Source organism: Somniosus microcephalus, chromosome 34, assembly GCF_052327205.1.
Source record: "Somniosus microcephalus isolate GS21.2 chromosome 34, FLI_Smic_1.0, whole genome shotgun sequence".
Taxonomy (NCBI): Eukaryota; Metazoa; Chordata; class Chondrichthyes; order Squaliformes; family Somniosidae; genus Somniosus; species Somniosus microcephalus.
This window is the reverse complement of record NC_141020.1, coordinates 18,211,809-18,228,714: the sequence shown is the minus strand read 5'-3', so window position 1 is coordinate 18,228,714 and position 16,906 is coordinate 18,211,809. Positions and strand designations below refer to the sequence as shown.

The 16,906-nt window shown below is 49.2% G+C and overlaps 1 protein-coding gene across 1 annotated transcript; it reads right to left on the bottom strand.

The window, feature by feature from the left end:
• Positions 1-4,829: 4,829 nt before the first annotated feature.
• LOC147096849 (maestro heat-like repeat-containing protein family member 1) lies at positions 4,830-16,014 on the bottom strand. The gene is made up of 3 exons (XM_085973132.1): positions 15,529-16,014; positions 6,221-8,196; positions 4,830-5,112 (listed from the first exon to the last, which is right to left on the bottom strand). The coding sequence occupies exons 1-3, from the start codon at positions 16,012-16,014 to the stop codon at positions 4,830-4,832; spliced, it is 2,745 nt and encodes a 914-aa protein (XP_085829258.1).
• Positions 16,015-16,906: the final 892 nt, after the last annotated feature.

Genomic DNA, 16,906 nt, shown 5'->3' with positions numbered 1-16,906 from the left:
TCCACCACCTTAAACATTCACTCCCTCCACCACCGGCGTACTGTGTCTGCAGTGTGTACCATCTACAAGATGCACTGCAGCAACTCACCAAGGCTTCTTCGGCAGCACCTCCCAAACCCGCGACCTCTTCCACCTAGAAGGACAAGGGCAGAAGAAAAGTAAGAGAGTATTTCTGCAGCAGCTTCCATGACCTCAGGATGTCCCAAAGCGCTTTACAGCCAATGAAGTACTTTTTGAAATGTAGTCATTGTTGCAATATAGGAAACGGAACAGACAACGGGTAGATGGAGCCTCAGTTTAACATCTCACCCGAAAGGAATTGCAGAAGGATTCACATCATAGTGTCAGCCAGTGACTCAGTGGGTAGCGCTCTCGTCTCTGAGTCAGAAGGTTGTGGATTCAAGTCCCACTCCGGAGCCTTGAGCATAAAATCCAGGCTGACACTCCCAGTGCAGTGCTGAGGGAGCACCACACTGTTGGGGGTGCCGTCTTTTAGACGGGGAACTGTTAGAAGGCATAACCATAGCTGTGGAAGTTTGGAGCCTGACACCCATCTCCAGTGTGACCTCCTGGGAAACCCCTCTCGCCACCCTCATAGAGCGCTTCCTCAACTGAGGCATATACCAGAAGCATGGGTGCCATTTATTTCCTTCCCTTCTGGGCATTAGAGGAGCTCGAGCACCAGTCGCGGCACCAGCAGAACCAGGAACAACAGCAGCACCAACAGCAGCAGCAGCAACAGGAGCGCCAGGCTGCTGCTCACCCACCTGAAGCTGCACAGGCCAGAAGGGGCCAGCGCTTGGAAGCCCGTCGGCACAGGAGATACCCCCCAAACAGGGTCTACAGACACAGGGTCAGCTACCTCAACATGTCTGAGCAGCAGTGCCAAAGGCGGCTCCGACTTTCGCGAGAGGTAGTGAGTGACATCTGTGCAATGCTGCAACAAAGTGAGAATGAAGGAGTGAGTGTGGAGATTCCATAGCATCGATACTTAGAAGGAGACAAAGATGGAGTGAGGTGGCAAGACCAAGGGCCCCCCTGTGCGTTGTCAGTTGTTTGCATAGCATGAGTGATAGGGAGTGTGAGGGCTGCATAGCCGAGTAGTTATGTGAATGTGACCATAGAGAGAAAGGGAATGGGTAAGGGTGCATGGATGTCAGTGTCAAGTGGGATGTGGAGGAAGAGATTGCTGAAGCTGAGTGCTGGTGAGGAAAGGCAATGGGGATCAGATTGAGGGTGATGGGAAAATCATACTCACTTTTCCGGTGCGGAGAAGGTCATGAAATCTCTTGCGGCACTGAATCCAAGTTCTGCGGGTGACTCCCAAGGAGTTGACCTCCTCAGCCACCTGCATCCACACTGCCTTGGTCTGCTTGGGAGGCCTCTTCCTCCCCGTAGAAGGGAAGAGCACCTCCCTGTTGGCTGCAGCCCCATCTACTAAAACCTGCAGGGCCACCTCGTCAAAACGAGGAGCTGATCTGGGTCTCCCGCTGCTCATGGTGCCTCCAGGACCCTCTCACTCCACAGTCAAAAAGCTTGGCAGTCTGCAGAAGAAGCAAGGCTTGCTGTAGACCTTAAATGCAGCAGCAATGTTGACGTCATCGGAGGCAACTTTCAGTCAGGAGAAACTCATTTGCCAAGGGTTCCCACACGTTGGAAATCAATTGGACAATTAAGTTAAAATTGCACCAATCTCCCACATCCATTTAGATTCGTGTGGATAACACGAAATGCGGATTACACGACACCAACCCGCACCTGAATGAAAATCCACATGTCTGAAGACTGTGCTGCCAATGGTGAGACAACCACGCGGGAGGAGGTTACGGAGTGGGGAGAACCCATGCAGGTGAGCTCCGGCATGGCAAGAGAGCCCCAGGTGGGCAGAGGAAATGCTTCAAGGACACCCTCAAAGCCTCCTTGAAAAAGTGCAACATCCCGACCGACACCTGGGAATCCCTGGCCCAAGACAGCACAAAGTGGAGGAGAAGCATCCGGGAAGGCGCCGAACACCTCAAGTCTCTTCGCCGGGAGCAAGAGGAAGCCAAGCGCAAACAGCGCAAGCAGCGCACGTCAACCCAAGCACCCCACCCACCCGCCCCTTCAACCACCGTCTGCCCCACCTGTGACAGAGACTGCAGGTCCCGCATTGGACTCATCAGTCACCTGCGAACTCATTTTTAATGTGGAAGCAAGTCATCCTCGGTTCTGAGGGACTGCCTAAGAAGAAGAAGAGAATTTGTAAATGAGGATAAGGATATAGAAGTCAACAAAACACTGAGGAATGCAGAACCAGTAGAGGTGAGTGAGCACTCAAGAACCATTGAAACTGGAACCTTTTCAGTGTCCATAGCACCATGGTCTACAACCATATCTGCTGAACAACATCAACGACAGATTTCTATAGTGTTGTTAGTGTAGGGGAATGTCCCAAGGCACGACACAGAGGCATAATCAGACAAACGTGGGTAACGTAATTAAACTCACTACACACTTGGTTTGAGTGTAAAGCAAGGCTTTAATCAACTTGTTTCAGAACATGGAGGTCTAGTTGTATTTCACTAGTTCCTTGTCTTTACAAAATGTCCCTGGAGAGCTGGGGCCAACGCCCGAGTATTTATACTCCTTGGACGCGCCACCAGCTGGCCGTCCAGTGTTATTTCATAGGTAGTTTCTCGATGATGAGATTTATGACATTGGGCATCAAGCCAAAGAAGGAGATATTAGGGCGGGCGACCAAAAGATTGGTCAAAGAAGTGGCTTTTGAGGAGGGACTTAAGGAGGAGGAAAGAGAGGAGGGAGAGAACTCCAGAGCATGGGTCCCAGGCGGCTGAGGGCACGGCCACCAATGGTGGGGCGAAGGATAATGGGGATGCGCAAAAGGCCAGAGGCAGAGAAACAGAGTTTGGCAGGAGGTTGTAGGACTGGAAGAGGCTGCAGAGATAGGGAGGAGCAAGTCCATGAGGGGTTTAAACACGAGGATAAGAATGTTAAATTGGAGACATTAGAGGACCAGGAGCCAATGAGGTGCTGGGTTAGCGGGACTTGGTGAGGTATAGGGCACGGGTAGCAGAGTATTAAATGAGCGGAAGGTTACAGAGGGCGGAAGATGGGAAGCCCAGCCAGAAGAGCATTGGAATAATCGAGTCTGGGGATGACAAAAGCATGGAGGAGAGTTTCTGCAGCAGCTGATACCAGGACTGTGAAGTTATGCCTATCAGGAAAGGAGGCTGGGTCTCCTTTCCCTTGAAAAGAAAAGGCTGAGGGGGTGACCTAATAGAGGTCTTTAAAATTAAGAAAGGCCTTTCCTTCTCGGGGATTTATTCCGTTCCGTTCGGTTCACTCGCCCCTTCCTGCTTTATCTCGGAGCTCCCTCTTGTGGTAATCTGCGCTAAAGTCCTACAGTGCTGCTCTGCACAGTTTCTGGCAGTGTCTGGCTAGTTAATGCCGGACTATCCAGTCGGGAATATAGTAATTCATTGGCTGTAAAGCGCTCTGGGTGTCCGCAGGTCGGGAAAGATGTGATATAAATGCAAGTTCTTTCTTTCACTGTGCACACAATTGTGGTCATTCCCAGCCCTCAATCCCGCTCAGCCATCACCCCAGAGACATTAGGACAGGTGCCCTAACGCTTGGTCAGAGAGATAGATTTGGAGCCGAGTCCTGAAGGAGGAGAGAGAGGCGGAGAGGTTTGTGGAGGGAATTCCTGAACTAAAAATTGAGCTCGACCATGTTAAGCTGGGACTCGAGGTTGGGGAAAGGCTGGGCCATGAAGGAGAACCTGAGGGTTCTGCGGTGCCCACTTGGTGAAAGCAAATCGTGGAAAGTAAACGGGCTGGGAATGCCCACAATAAGGCCGGTGTGCCAGCATTCATTCTCTCCCTCTTTATACAGTGAAACAACTTGCATTTCTATAGCGCCTTTCACGGCCTCCTGGCGTCCCAAAGCGCTTTACAGCCAACAAAGTACATTTTGAAGCATAGTCACTGTTGTAATGTAGGAAACGCGGCAGCCAATTCCGCACAGCAAGATCCCACGAACAGCAATGCGATAATGACCGGATTATCTGTCTTTTTTTCAGTGATGCTGGTCGAGGGATAAATATTGTCCGGGACACCGGGGAGAACTCCCCTGCTCTTCTTCAAAATAGTGCCGTGGGATCTTTTACGTCCACCTGAGAGAACGGGTTAACTGGGGCTTGAACTCTCGACCTTCGGACACAGTGACTGGAAACCCATTTGAATGTTAATGGAGTCAGTGAGTGAACGAGTCTTCACGGAATATACAAAACTTCTCCAGCTGAATGATAAAACCTACAGCAGGCCATTCGGCCCATCGTGCCTGCTGCTTGCTCTTCAACGGGAACGACCGACTCCAGTACCCTTTCCCCGTCCGTCCCCAGGATCCTACAGGGTCCTAGTGCTGATGTTGTGAGGTGCCTCCGGCAACGCTGAGCCTCATCAGGGGCTGGGTGATTGGACGGGCAAACCTGCAGCGTCCAATCCTGGGGCAAGGAAATTCCGCAGCGAGAGGTCAGCGCAGGTCTGATTTTAATATTATAATTATTCTCATCAATCACAGATATCATTGTGGTCAACAGTTTGACGCAGTGTTTGTCTATCTGTTGAGAAGCTCCGATTGCAGCGTTTCCCAAACCTTGTAGAGCGAGCCATTGGGCAATAGGGGACTCATCACTCAAGCATAGAAACAAACTCTCCAGAAGGGTATCCGTCAGCAACAAGTCCGACACCACTGAATGAGTTAAAAGCTCCCCAAAGAAGGCAGCTATTGTGATTCTCAGACTCTCCCCTATGTTGACAAGGAGTGAGTTACTCCACAATGCTGATCAGATGAGGGGCAGCACACACGGTCAATGTGCTTGCCAGCAGTGTAACCCCCTCATGGTGCTTTCTTGGACTCACGATGAGGTCCCATCCTCCCATTTCTCTCATGATGGTATCATCTCCCTTTGCCTGTGTCAGGACAGCTCGAAGTATCTCAGCTGAGTAATGGCAAGCGTCAGCGTCATTCAGTTTCAGAGTCGGGCGCAAGGTGTTCCCACCCTTTGGAATTCTCAGAAAGTTGTTAGGAAACCGAGCCCAGACACTGAAGCTGAGATGAATCAGAAGGGTGCTGACTAACTGGGGGTATAGAATGTTTATCACTTCCCCTGATTCAGGCTTTCGTACCACTTCACGAAGAGCACAGAGCACGGCTAAAGGCTGCTGAGTTGCTGAATCTTTTGTATCTCTGACATGGGAATCTCTGCCGCCGTCATACATTGGGCTCGATTTTCAGTGTGCCATGGAGTCGGGTTTGGAGGCGTGCGGGGGATTAAAATCCCGAAATCGGGGGTCCCGACACCATCCCGCCCCCAACGCACCTCCATGTAAGTTTCAAAGGAGGCGGGTACCCGCCCCGCACTGGGACCCGCCTACCCGAGGCGGGAAGGGATTAGTGCCAATTAACTGCCTGTTAACTACCTGTTAACAGGCAGTTTTTAGCCTAATCCCTATTTTTAAGCTTGAAGTGTGGGATTCCCGACGGCTCCAAACCACGCCAAGTTGGAGGGGTCGGGCCGTCGGGTTGAAGGGTTTGGAGGGGTCGAGATGTCAGTGTTCAGGTGAGGGATGTGTGCATGAGTGCAAAGGTAAGTGTGTTTGCTGTGTCTAAAGTGATTAAATAAGTTTTACATACCTTTTCTTACCTTTTCAGCCTTCCTTCCTTTAGGTTCGGGGAGTCCCTCAGCTCACCGGCACAGAAAGCAGAATGGCTGCGATCTGTCAAAAGTGACAGCCTGCAGCTTTCTGTGCAGGGGAGATTTCTAACTGAGTCTGTGGAGAAGGACTCAGGTTAGAAGTAAGACTGTCAGTGTTTGACAGCTTCAAACAGCTGTGAAACGCTGATATTTCATCTGCCAAAATGTCTTGACAGATGAAATTTCAGTCTGTGACATCACCTGTTGCCGGGTGGCCCTTAATTGGCCTGCTGAGCCCGCTGGGCGGGCTTAACAAGGTCAATCAAGTTCAAATCGCGTGGATTGGCCACATCTCGATGGAGGCGGGACTACAACCCCGAAAGTTGTAGTCCCGCCTCCAACCCGACTTCTGAATGAAAATCCAGCCCATTTAATGACTTTAAGTTGCCCAGTAGGTAGTTGGTTGTGTCTGTGGCTAGTGCATTATCTGTCAGTAGGGATCGCCATATGTCACTAATGTACCTGTCAGGTGGACTAGGGTAAGTGAAGAGAGTGGACAAAACTGCTGGCATATGGTGTGACGCCAGAATGGAGATCGAATGCGTCACTGCATTTGTCACCTGCGGCTCAGTAATTGAGCGCAAGTGACTGCACAATACTTTGATTGTTCCCCGATTGTCTGCAAGGGCGGCTCCACGTTTGGTAATGAGGACATTTGTGATGATGGAAGCTGTGCAGGAAATGTTCCGTTGCTTGTCTGTTAGTCCTTTAAAGATTGTGAAGAGTAAAGTGTTCAGCTGATCATGGGTTATACACTTTGATAAAACTTTACCAACATCAGTGCACGTTTGAAAGAGGGCCTGGCTGGTAAGTTGGTTTAACCCGCCTTTGATGGCTTTCAGATGCTCCACTTCCTTATCTTGATGACCCACAGGAAACCCTTCGAGGTGTAACTGGATATAAAGCAATCCATACAAGCTTTCAATGGCCGCCTCCCTTACAACATGCAATGGATCTGCACATTGAAGCCCCACACATCCAATAATAGTCACCAAGTTATGGGCCGGCACCTTATTGCTAATGTCCAGTTTCTCCAGGTAAAACGTCACCAGCTGTAAAGTGGTCTCCATTGCCTTTTCTCGCTCATGGTCCTTTGTGGATTGGATCCCAGTCTCCATGTTCTTAAATAGAGACTGAAGCCCATCAGGAGACAAATCCAAAAGTAAGCATTGCTTCAGAAGATTCTGCAGAGAGACCATTGTCTCACTGTGAAGCTTCTGTCTCTCTGCCATGTCCACATTTGTACTTTCATTGGCACTGCTGGTCTCCACATCTGGCAAGCTGAGGACACTATTCAGACAGATGCTAATTAGCTCACTGTTGGTGTTCAATGAAGGCTCCAATTTTATGAGGGATGCACAGGCGTCCATGGCAGACTTTCGAACTGAAGTGGTCATTGTCTCTGCTGGCTCGGCCACAATCAGCTCCTGCATGCAGGTCAACAATTCTGCCTTTCTGGTCAAAGTGTAGGGTGGGTGTTCTTCACCAGGTTCGATAGCTTTGGCCAACAGTGTCACCGTCTTGATCAAACTTAACTTCAGTGTCAAGTCCTTCACCTCAGCTTTCAGTCCAAATATCTTGGTGTTGAAAAGGCACAGCACATTATGCAGAATGTCGGTCTCTAATCTGGGCAGAATGAGGTCCCGAGGACAACGTGACATAATCTGCCCATAGCATAAAATGAGCATGCTTTTAACATTTATTACTTGATTGTCACCTTGGTCCTTAATAAGGTGGAAGGATCTTGGTATCTTCGAATTATTGAACTTGATGAAACCCCTCAGTGTGGTGAGCGTGGTGTCTAAGTGGGTTACAGCACAGTCCCCAGTTCCAGCAGCTACCCTGTCTCTCTCTAAAGCTTCATTGTGCTGAACACTCTGTAGCATCTGCTGAAGAATCTTTCCTACGATTACTTTGTCCTGGGACATTCGGAGCACTCTCCCTAAACACTTGTACAGAAAACCCCTCTCTATTGGAGACAGGTGAAAGGTGTGAATGCAGTTGGCCATTTCTTCAATTAGCTGGACCATCCACACCTCATCTGCGATTGCCTCCAGTGTTTGGGACAAAACCCCCAACAGTTTCTCTTCCCACTCCTTCTGGAGGTTGGACTGCTCTGAATTCTCCCCGAGAAAGTTCACTAAAATTAGGAATTCCTTGTCCCATACTCTCACTGCAGCTGGGTGGATGTCCATTCCCAGGAGATATGGTAGGTCCAGAGCAGGAACACCTCTGCCTTTTCCGTGACACAGAGAAGAAGACGCAATCAATAGCCGTGTCAGCAGTGTATGAGGCTCAGGAAGATTTGGATAGTCCTCGTAATTAAGAACAAGTTGTGTCTCGCTGGCTTCCAGTTTCTTTGTTCCAATGTACAATGAGGAACCGCAGACGATTGTAAAGGCGGCAGTGTACTTTACTGTGATCACAAACTCCAGTAGCTAGGGCCAGAGGGCATTGCCAATCGGTAAATTCACCGTCATCAATTTCAGCAATCCTTCGCACAGTCTCCTTAGATCGTTCTCTGTAACCACGACCGCCAGTACGTTGCAGAGCTCCTCTTCGCTCTCTGTACGCTCGTTCTCCTCGGTGGGCAACGCCAGGCTGAACAGGCCCGTCTCCAAGCCACATTAAGCGCTCTGCAGCAACAAAAAGAGATAGATGCTGCATTAGCCAAGACACAAGTATTCGAGGCAATTTTGGAGGGAGCTGTTCCCGAGACAGCTTACAAACCTTTAATTCCCGTTCCGTGGCAGAGTCCACGACAGCGCACCATAGATTACGTGAGCGACCATGCCGACATACAGTTTACAGGAGAAAGGGATGAAGGCCCGCACATCTCTACAGACGCAAGCACTTCGTATAACATGCCACAAGTTGCCAACCAAGGTCAAAGCAGACGGCGTGCCTCAAGCCGCAGAGTCTCCCCCAGCAGAACGGAAGACACGGTGCAGAGGAATAGGACGCCGAATAGAGAAAGTCAGAGGCAAATCCCCTCTCGGTTCCTTGAGACCCCCAACAGAGCCCCCAGCCAAGGCAACCCTGGCCCAGGTCCCAGCACCTACGACCTTGCCAAATACCTTGCACGCACCCAGCTGGTGACTTCGGGGTTAATCAAGTTTGATGACAGGCCGGAGAATTATCGGGCTTGGAAGTCCTGCTTCCACGATGCCATATCGGGCTTAGACCTGTCGGCAGGAGAAGAGCTTGGCCTCCTTATCAAATGGCTCGGCCCAGAGTCCGCCGGACAGGCCTGCAGGATAAAAGCGGCCAATGTGGGACAGCTGCCAGAGGGGTTGAAGAAGGCTTGGGCGAGGCTGGAAGAAAGCTATGGCTCGCCCGAAGCCATTGAAAGGGCTCTCTTTGACAGGTTGGAGAACTTTCCGAGGTTGACGAGTAAGGAACCCCAGAAGCTCCGCGACCTTGGAGATCTGCTGTCGGAACTCGAAGCCGCAAAGCAGGACGGCTACCTACCCGGTGGTCTATCGTACTTAGACACTGCCAGAGGGGTAAGTCCCATCATTGAGAAGCTTCCATTTAACCTGCAGGAGAAGTGGATAACGTTTGGATCAAAGTTCAAGCTAAAGCACAACGTGGCGTTCCCACCATTCTCTGCGTTCGTTAAATTCATCTGTAAAGAAGCCAAAGCCAGGAACGACCCCAGCTTCAACTTCTTCTCCTCCCACCCAGCACTTGCCAGAAGAGACAAGTTCAACAGACATGGAAAGACACCAATATCTGTCCACAAAATGCAAGTGTCCTCAATTGAGCACACAAAGATTCAGAAGAAACCTAAGGATATGAGCAAACAATGCCCTATCCACAACAAGCCCCATCCTTTAAAGAAGTGCAGAGGCTTCAGGGAGATGTCCCTGGAAGATCGGAAACAATATCTTAAAGAGAACTCTATATGTTTCAGGTGCTGCTCGTCCACGAGCCATCTCGCCAAGAACTGCAAGGTGGATGCAAAATGCACTGAATGTGAAAGTGATCGGCACGTTTCAGCACTACACCCAGGCCCAGCTCCTTGGAAGTCAGAGACGCCTCCTCCTGCATCAGAGCACGGCGGGGAGAGAGAGGGAGCTGCTGGTACGGAGATTACATCCAGGTGCACCGAGGTGTGCGGAGAAGGAGTGAGCGCAAGAGCATGCTCCAAGATATGCCTCGTTAATGTGTACCCTGCAGGATGTCGCCAGGAATCTGAAAAGATGTATGCCATACTAGATGAACAAAGCAATCGTTCTCTAGCAAGATCCGAGTTCTTCAATATCTTCAAGGTCAAAGGAAGTCCGTCGCCTTACACGCTGAAGACGTGTGCTGGACTTTCAGAAACAGCCGGCAGGAGGGCCTGCGGTTACGTTGTTGAGTCAGCCGACGGGAAGATTAGTCTCCCCCTTCCTACACTCATCGAATGTAATCAAGTCCCTGACAACCGTTCTGAGATTCCCACTCCGAATGCAGCTCGTCATCATCGTCATCTGAGACGCATTGCAGATGAGATCCCACCTCTTGACCCAGATGCAAGCATACTTCTGTTGTTGGGAAGAGACATCCTGAGGGTACATAAGATAAGGGAACAGATCAACGGTCCACATGACGCCCCTTTCGCCCAAAGGCTAGACCTCGGCTGGGTCGTTGTTGGAGATGTGTGCCTCAAGGGCGCTCACAAGCCATCTCAGGTGAGCACACTCAAGACTTCCATCTTGGAGAATGGTCGTCCAAGCTACCTTACCCCATGCAGTAGTCAGATCCGAGTCACAGAGAAGTTCAGTCATACGGCCCAGCCTCAGAAAACCCCGGCGCTGATCTCCGCAGACAGCGCACAGATGATGCTCACTGGAGAGAACCCGAGTCAGTCAGTCTTCTGTCGCACCGCCAACGACCACAAACTTACTCCATCGATCGACGACATGAGATTCCTCCAGATTATGGACAATGAAGTCTCTCGTGACAGCTCTAACAGCTGGGTTGCACCCTTACCCTTCCGGAACCCCAGACGACGGCTGCCGAACAACAGGGGGTATGCCTATAATCGTCTTAACTCACTCCGTCGCACACTAGAGAAGAAGCCAGAGATGAAAGCATACTTCCTAGAATTTGTCAAGAAAATGCTTGTCAACGATCATGCAGAGATAGCTCCTCCACTCCAGGAAGGCCAAGAGTGTTGGTACCTCCCTTCCTTCGGCGTCTATCACCCCAAAAAGCCGGAACAGATCCGCGTGGTGTTTGACTCCAGTGCACCATATTAGGGCGTCTCTCTCAACGACGTACTCCTCACAGGGCCCGATCTTAACAACAGCCTCTTGGGAGTGCTCATGAGATTCAGGAAAGAGCCCGTCGTCATCACTGCCGATATCCAGCACATGTTTCATTGCTTCGTGGTGCGAGAAGACCACAGAGACTTCCTCCGCTTCCTGTGGTATCGGGACAATGACCCCAATAGAGACATTGTGGACTACAGAATGCGTGTCCATGTCTTTGGGAATAGCCCATCCCCTGCTGTCGCCATATACGGACTAAGGAGGGCTGCCAAGGAAGAAGACGACGACTTTGGCAGTGATGTGAGAGGGTTCATCGAACGAGAGTTCTATGTCGACGACGCACTGAAGTCATTCCCGACCGAAGCAGAGGCCATCAGTACCCTCGGACGAGCCCAGGAACTACTTGCACTATCCAACCTCAGGCTGCATAAGATAGCCTCTAACAGACCAGCAGTGATGGAGGCATTCCCCCCTAAAGATCGTGCTAAGGACGTCAAGGACCTAGACCTCTTCACTGATGACCTCCCCCTACAGCGTAGCCTAGGGGTGTCCTGGAACATAGCAACAGACATGTTCACGTTCCAAGTCCTAGACGCCAAGAAACCCTTCACACGTAGAGGAGTGCTCTCTACAGTCAACAGCCTATATGACCCTCTCGGCTTCTTAGCCCCTGTCACCATACAAGGCAGGCTGCTCCTCAGGGAACTCTCCACACGCACTGAAGAGTGGGATTCACCTCTCCCTGAGGAGGTGTTTCTTACAGTTGCCTTTTCTTTCACTGAAAGAATTCCCAGTTGAATCTGTTCTTCAAGTTGTTGAACCTCGGTCATTGCCGCCTCATATTTGTCTTGGGTTTCCTTCAATATTTTTATGAGTTCTTGGACATCTTGACTTTCATGTTCTGCCATGTCTTTCACCTCTAATTTCTCATCTATGGATGGAACTTCTACCGATGAGTCTGTCTTGGCCTTGAGCTCATCAAGAATTTCCTGCAGCCTTTGGACTTCTTGCTCATGTTCAACCTTTAGTTGCTCATAAGCTTCCACTGAAACTAGCTTTTCGGAGGTTGCCAAGTTAACCCCCTCCAGGATTGTAGTCTAGCGAGAGGGCCTGCTACTTCTTCCTTACCCAACTGGACGTTAGCCGACTGTTGTTCCCTCCCTAGACATCTTTCCTGAAGAGACTTCTTCATGCGTTCATATTCATCCCGCTCTTCCTGGGTTTCCTGCCAATCCTTCACTAATGACCTCATTTGTGATTCCAATACTTCCCCTTCCATCGGGGATTGATTGATCGGGCTATTCAATCCCATCCTCGTCACCACTGTAAAGTCTGTGGGTTGTTTAGTTAATTAATACACAGACTACCAGAGTAACTTAAAACAGGACTTTACTATTCGAAGGTCAGGGCGAATCTGCCCAATAAATCCTGACACAACACTTATATACTGGTGTGGTCACCGTCGGTATTACAGTATACAGAAGCCAAACAAAGTAGTGCCACACCTAAAATAGTTCTCTTAAAGGTGAATGGTTACATACAATAGTTCTCTTAAAGGTAGACGGGTACATACACTACAACTCACTCCAAGACTTACAGGAGATCCGAATACCTCGCTGCTATTCGTCTTTCTCTCCCTTAAATGCCCAATTCAAAGAGCTTTGTGTCTTTGCAGACGCATCCGCTAAGGCCATTGCAAGTGTGGCTTATCTGAAGGTCACCACTCAAGATGGACAAAGCAAAATCGGCTTCATCTTTCGTAAGGCCAAGTTGGCCCCCCAGCCAGACCTCACCATACCCAGATTGGAACTGTGCGCAGCAGTATTAGCAGTTGAGATTGCAGAGTTCATAGAAGACGAGATTGATCTGAAGTTCGACAGCATCACATATTATATAGACAGCAAAGTGGTGCTAGGATACATCCATAACCAAAGTAGACGGTTCTACGTATACGTGAACAATAGAGTCCAACGTATTCGACAGTCCACGTCCCCCGACCAGTGGAAGTACGTCCCTACAGACTTGAACCCAGCTGACCATGGGTCTAGATCTGTAACAGCGTCCCTACTCAGTAGCACGACTTGGCTGTCAGGACCTGCCTTTCTTCAGGATCCGTTCCCACACTTCTCCGAAATCAACGAGTCATTCGACCTACTCAACCCTGTTTCTGACCGCGAGATACGCCCACAGGTAACAGTGAACGTTACTCAAATCTGTAAGGACCTGATGAGCACCAAATGCTTTGAGCGTTTCTCCAAATGGAACACTCTCATAAAGACGATAGCACGCCTAACCCATATAGCTCATACCTTCTCCCAGCCTACGCAAGGGAGTAACTGCCATGGGTGGCACATCTGTCGGAAGAGTCCCTCTGAAGAGGAGCTCAAGAGAGCCACAATCCTTGTGATAAAGAGTGTCCAACACGAGTGTTATTCAGAAGAGTTGAAGTGCATAGCAGCAGAACACAACCTACCCCCTCACAGCAGTCTACGGAAGCTGTATCCCATCGTCGACACCGACGGCCTTCTCAGAGTTGGGGGACGCATATCGCAGTCTCAACTAGGAACGAATGCAGCCAACCCCATCCTCATTCCAGGTCGTCATCATATGGCCATTCTGCTCGTGCGTTACCATCATGAGGCCGTGAAGCACCAGGGCAGACATTTCACCGAAGGTGCCATCAGAGCAGATGGCCTCTGGTTGGTTGGAGCTAAGAAATGTATCAGCGGCACGCTTTTCAAATGTGTCACCTGCAAGAAACTCCGTGGGAAGACAGAGCACCAACAGATGGCAGAACTGCCAGCCGAGCGGCTACAAGTAGCACCACCTTTCACCTACGTAGGCGTAGATGTCTTCGGACCATGGGACGTGGTCTCACGCCGCACGAGAGGAGGACACACCAACAGCAAGAGGTGGGCGGCGATGTTCTCATGTATGTCCACAAGAGCTGTACACATCGAAGTCATAGAAACAATGGGCACCTCCAGCTTCATAAACGCTCTGAGAAGGTTTTTCTCAATTAGAGGCCCGGCAAAGCAAATACGCTCAGATTGCGGCACAAACTTTGTTGGCGCCTGCAGAGAGCTGAAGATGGATGGATCTAGTTCCAGCTCTCAGAGGGTGGAGAAGTATCTCCAAGAGCAGAAATGCACCTGGGTATTCAACCCACCTCACTCATCCCACATGGGCGGCGCATGGGAGCGTATGATCGGCATTGCCCGCCGTATCCTCGACTGCATGTTTCTCCAAGGTAGATCGTCGTGCCTCACACATGAGGTCTTGACCACACTGATGGCTGAGGTCACCGCCGTGACGAATGCAAGGCCCCTCATTCCTGTATCTTCAGACCCAGAATCGCCCCTCATCCTCACTCCGGCCATGCTTTTGACCCAGAAGACAGGTGTTCCCCCTTGTCCTCCAGGAGAGTTTGGGGAAAGAGAACTCTTCAAGGAAGAATGGAAATGAGTCCATAGTCTGGCAGACACGTTTTGGAACAGGTGGCGAAGGGAGTACCTCAACACACTACAGAGCCGACGCAAGTGGCAGGACAAGAGGCCGGATCTCAAAGAAGGAGATGTTGTCTTGATGAGGGACAATCAGGTAAAAAGGAATGAGTGGCCTATGGCTATCATCGTGAACTCCCATCCCAGCCAGGACGGGAGAGTGAGAAAGGTGGACTTGAGAGTCATCAAAGAAGGAACAGCGAAGGTCTTCTCTCGGCCCGCCTCTGAGGTGGTTCTTCTTTTGTCGCCAGAGGACTCCAGTGACAAGTAGAGTTCGGACTATGTGGAGTCATTAACGACCCCAGACGGGGAGTGTTCTGGACCAATGAACATTTTATGTGTGCAGATAGCACCCTCTGGTGGTGGTTATTGTGTTAACAGTTTGTATGCTGGAAAGGTCATCTGATCTTTCTTCCTGTGTGAGGTCATTTGACCTTTGTTCCTTTCTTCCTGTGAGAGGTCATTTGACCTTCCTACCTTTCTTCCTGTTGACCCCAGGAAGCAGTTTTGCTAGGAAGAACATGACTTGAGTAATGGAGAATCTGCCATGAGAGGTTCCATTCACAAGCCAATGTAATCTGATTTCATATGTTAGGCCAAGCGCAATATCTGTGAGTATCTTTGTTCCTTAGCATAATAGCAACGTTGTCAGAGTAATATTTTGATAATACTATGTTTATAAAAGGTTAATATTTGATAGTTATAGAAGTTAGTCCAAATGTTAGATAGTTATACAATTAGTCCATTCTACTGTTGTAAATATGTTATATCTTATGTAATATCGAATGTATAGTACTCAGTTTACGTACAAAACATACTTTGTCTTTGTTTACAGTTTCACAAATTTGTTCGAGTAAAGGTTTCAAACAGCAAACGGCTTCAGAAGAATTATTTTGAATAGAGTGTTTAACTTGCTGGATAACTAGATAGGAGCATGTCTAGCACGGCCAGTACAATCAGGTAGTAAGTGGATTATCTGGGCTACTGTTTCCATTACTGCTATGCTCACCTTGGGCTCTTTCGTAGGCAGCCATGAATTCAAAAGTAGATCATAAGCCACAGAACTCTCATAGGAGAATATTTTCTTGTTCAGGTCTGTCAGGTATTCTCGAATGCTCTCACTAAAAAGACCCCATGCAACACAGAGAGTCCTTTTCATTTCCCCATCGGTTACTCTATGCAGCATGGGGAGCATGTTTTTCAAGACCGGCTTGAGCCGAGGAACCGGGCAATGCACGTTTGCTCTACACAGCCTCGCCAGTGTCAGCACCACGTAGAAATGTGCTTGGGTCCAGGGTTGGCACACGAACACTATGTGCTTGAAAATTTCAACTGGAAACCGGGCACCCAGACTAACCAGGAGGCAACTGGCCGCTTTGTGATGCTCAATAGTCACACGCTCCAATCTGGTCATGTCCATCAAAGCCAAGTTGGTCAGTTTTTTAGCCAGCTGTTTGTGTAAATGTTCAATGTTGTCCTTTATTACCAACGTCATAGCTGTTAGTAAGGCAGGACGTTGTACCGCTGGCAATTTGTTTTTGGTAAGGTACTTACGGCAGAATGTAAGTACGAATTTGTGATTGATACTGCCTAGTTTTTGCAGTGGCTGAGATAATCTACTTTGAACAAATTCATCTTCATCAGAAAGTAAGTTGAGAATCACGCGCAATGAATCTTTCATTCTGTTAGTCACCATTTTGCTTGAATTCAGTCACTTCTCTTGTTCAGACAATGTGCCCTAGTGATAAACACTGTGTTACAACACAGAGCTCTCTGCTTTTACTCACAGATTTTCGCCAGTATTGCTGCTGTTATTTTGTCGATTTGATGTTTCGACGTTGATTTCTCTCCACCCTAACACGGGCTCTTTCTCTCCTGTGAATGGATGTTCTCAGGCTCACATGTCCGTCCTATGCAGACTTTTCTTTGTAGATTCCTAATTCGATGGTCTTGAACTAGTTTAATGGTTTAAAGAGTTTGGTAAATAGTTTTGAAAAGGTTTCTTTTGAAAACTCGCTCTCTCCTTCTCCTCGTGGTCAAACACAAAGTTTAACTGCTGGACGACCAAGCAGCCGACAACTTTATTTGTAAAAGGGGCGGGGTCATTATTTCCTGCTTTTGTGAAGTCACGAATTTCATTGTGACATCTTGTGTCACATGACCTGCCAGGTGATGACCTCACTGGCAAGGGTGACCTCACAATGGATTGAGTCCTGCATTTATAGATTGATTGTTAAACTGCTTTTAATGTTATTTTTCGGAAAGCTAATGATAAATAATACAGATTTAAGGGTGGATTCTATGAATTTGTGTTCCTGACCGGGTGCACTGACCCTCCATGCCCCAGATTCCCATGATGAGCTCCCAATGGGTGACGCTCAGCAATG

Coding starts and splice junctions, on each gene's coding strand:
- LOC147096849 (XM_085973132.1), bottom strand. CDS start 16,014: ATGACGTTGGTAATAAAGGACAACATTGAACATTTACACAAACAGCTG. Junction 8,197..15,528: donor TGCCTACGAAAGAGCCCAAG/GTGAGCATAGCA, acceptor CTCTGGCCCTAG/CTACTGGAGTTTGTGATCAC. Junction 5,113..6,220: donor TACCCTAGTCCACCTGACAG/GTACATTAGTGA, acceptor GATTCATCTCAG/CTTCAGTGTCTGGGCTCGGT.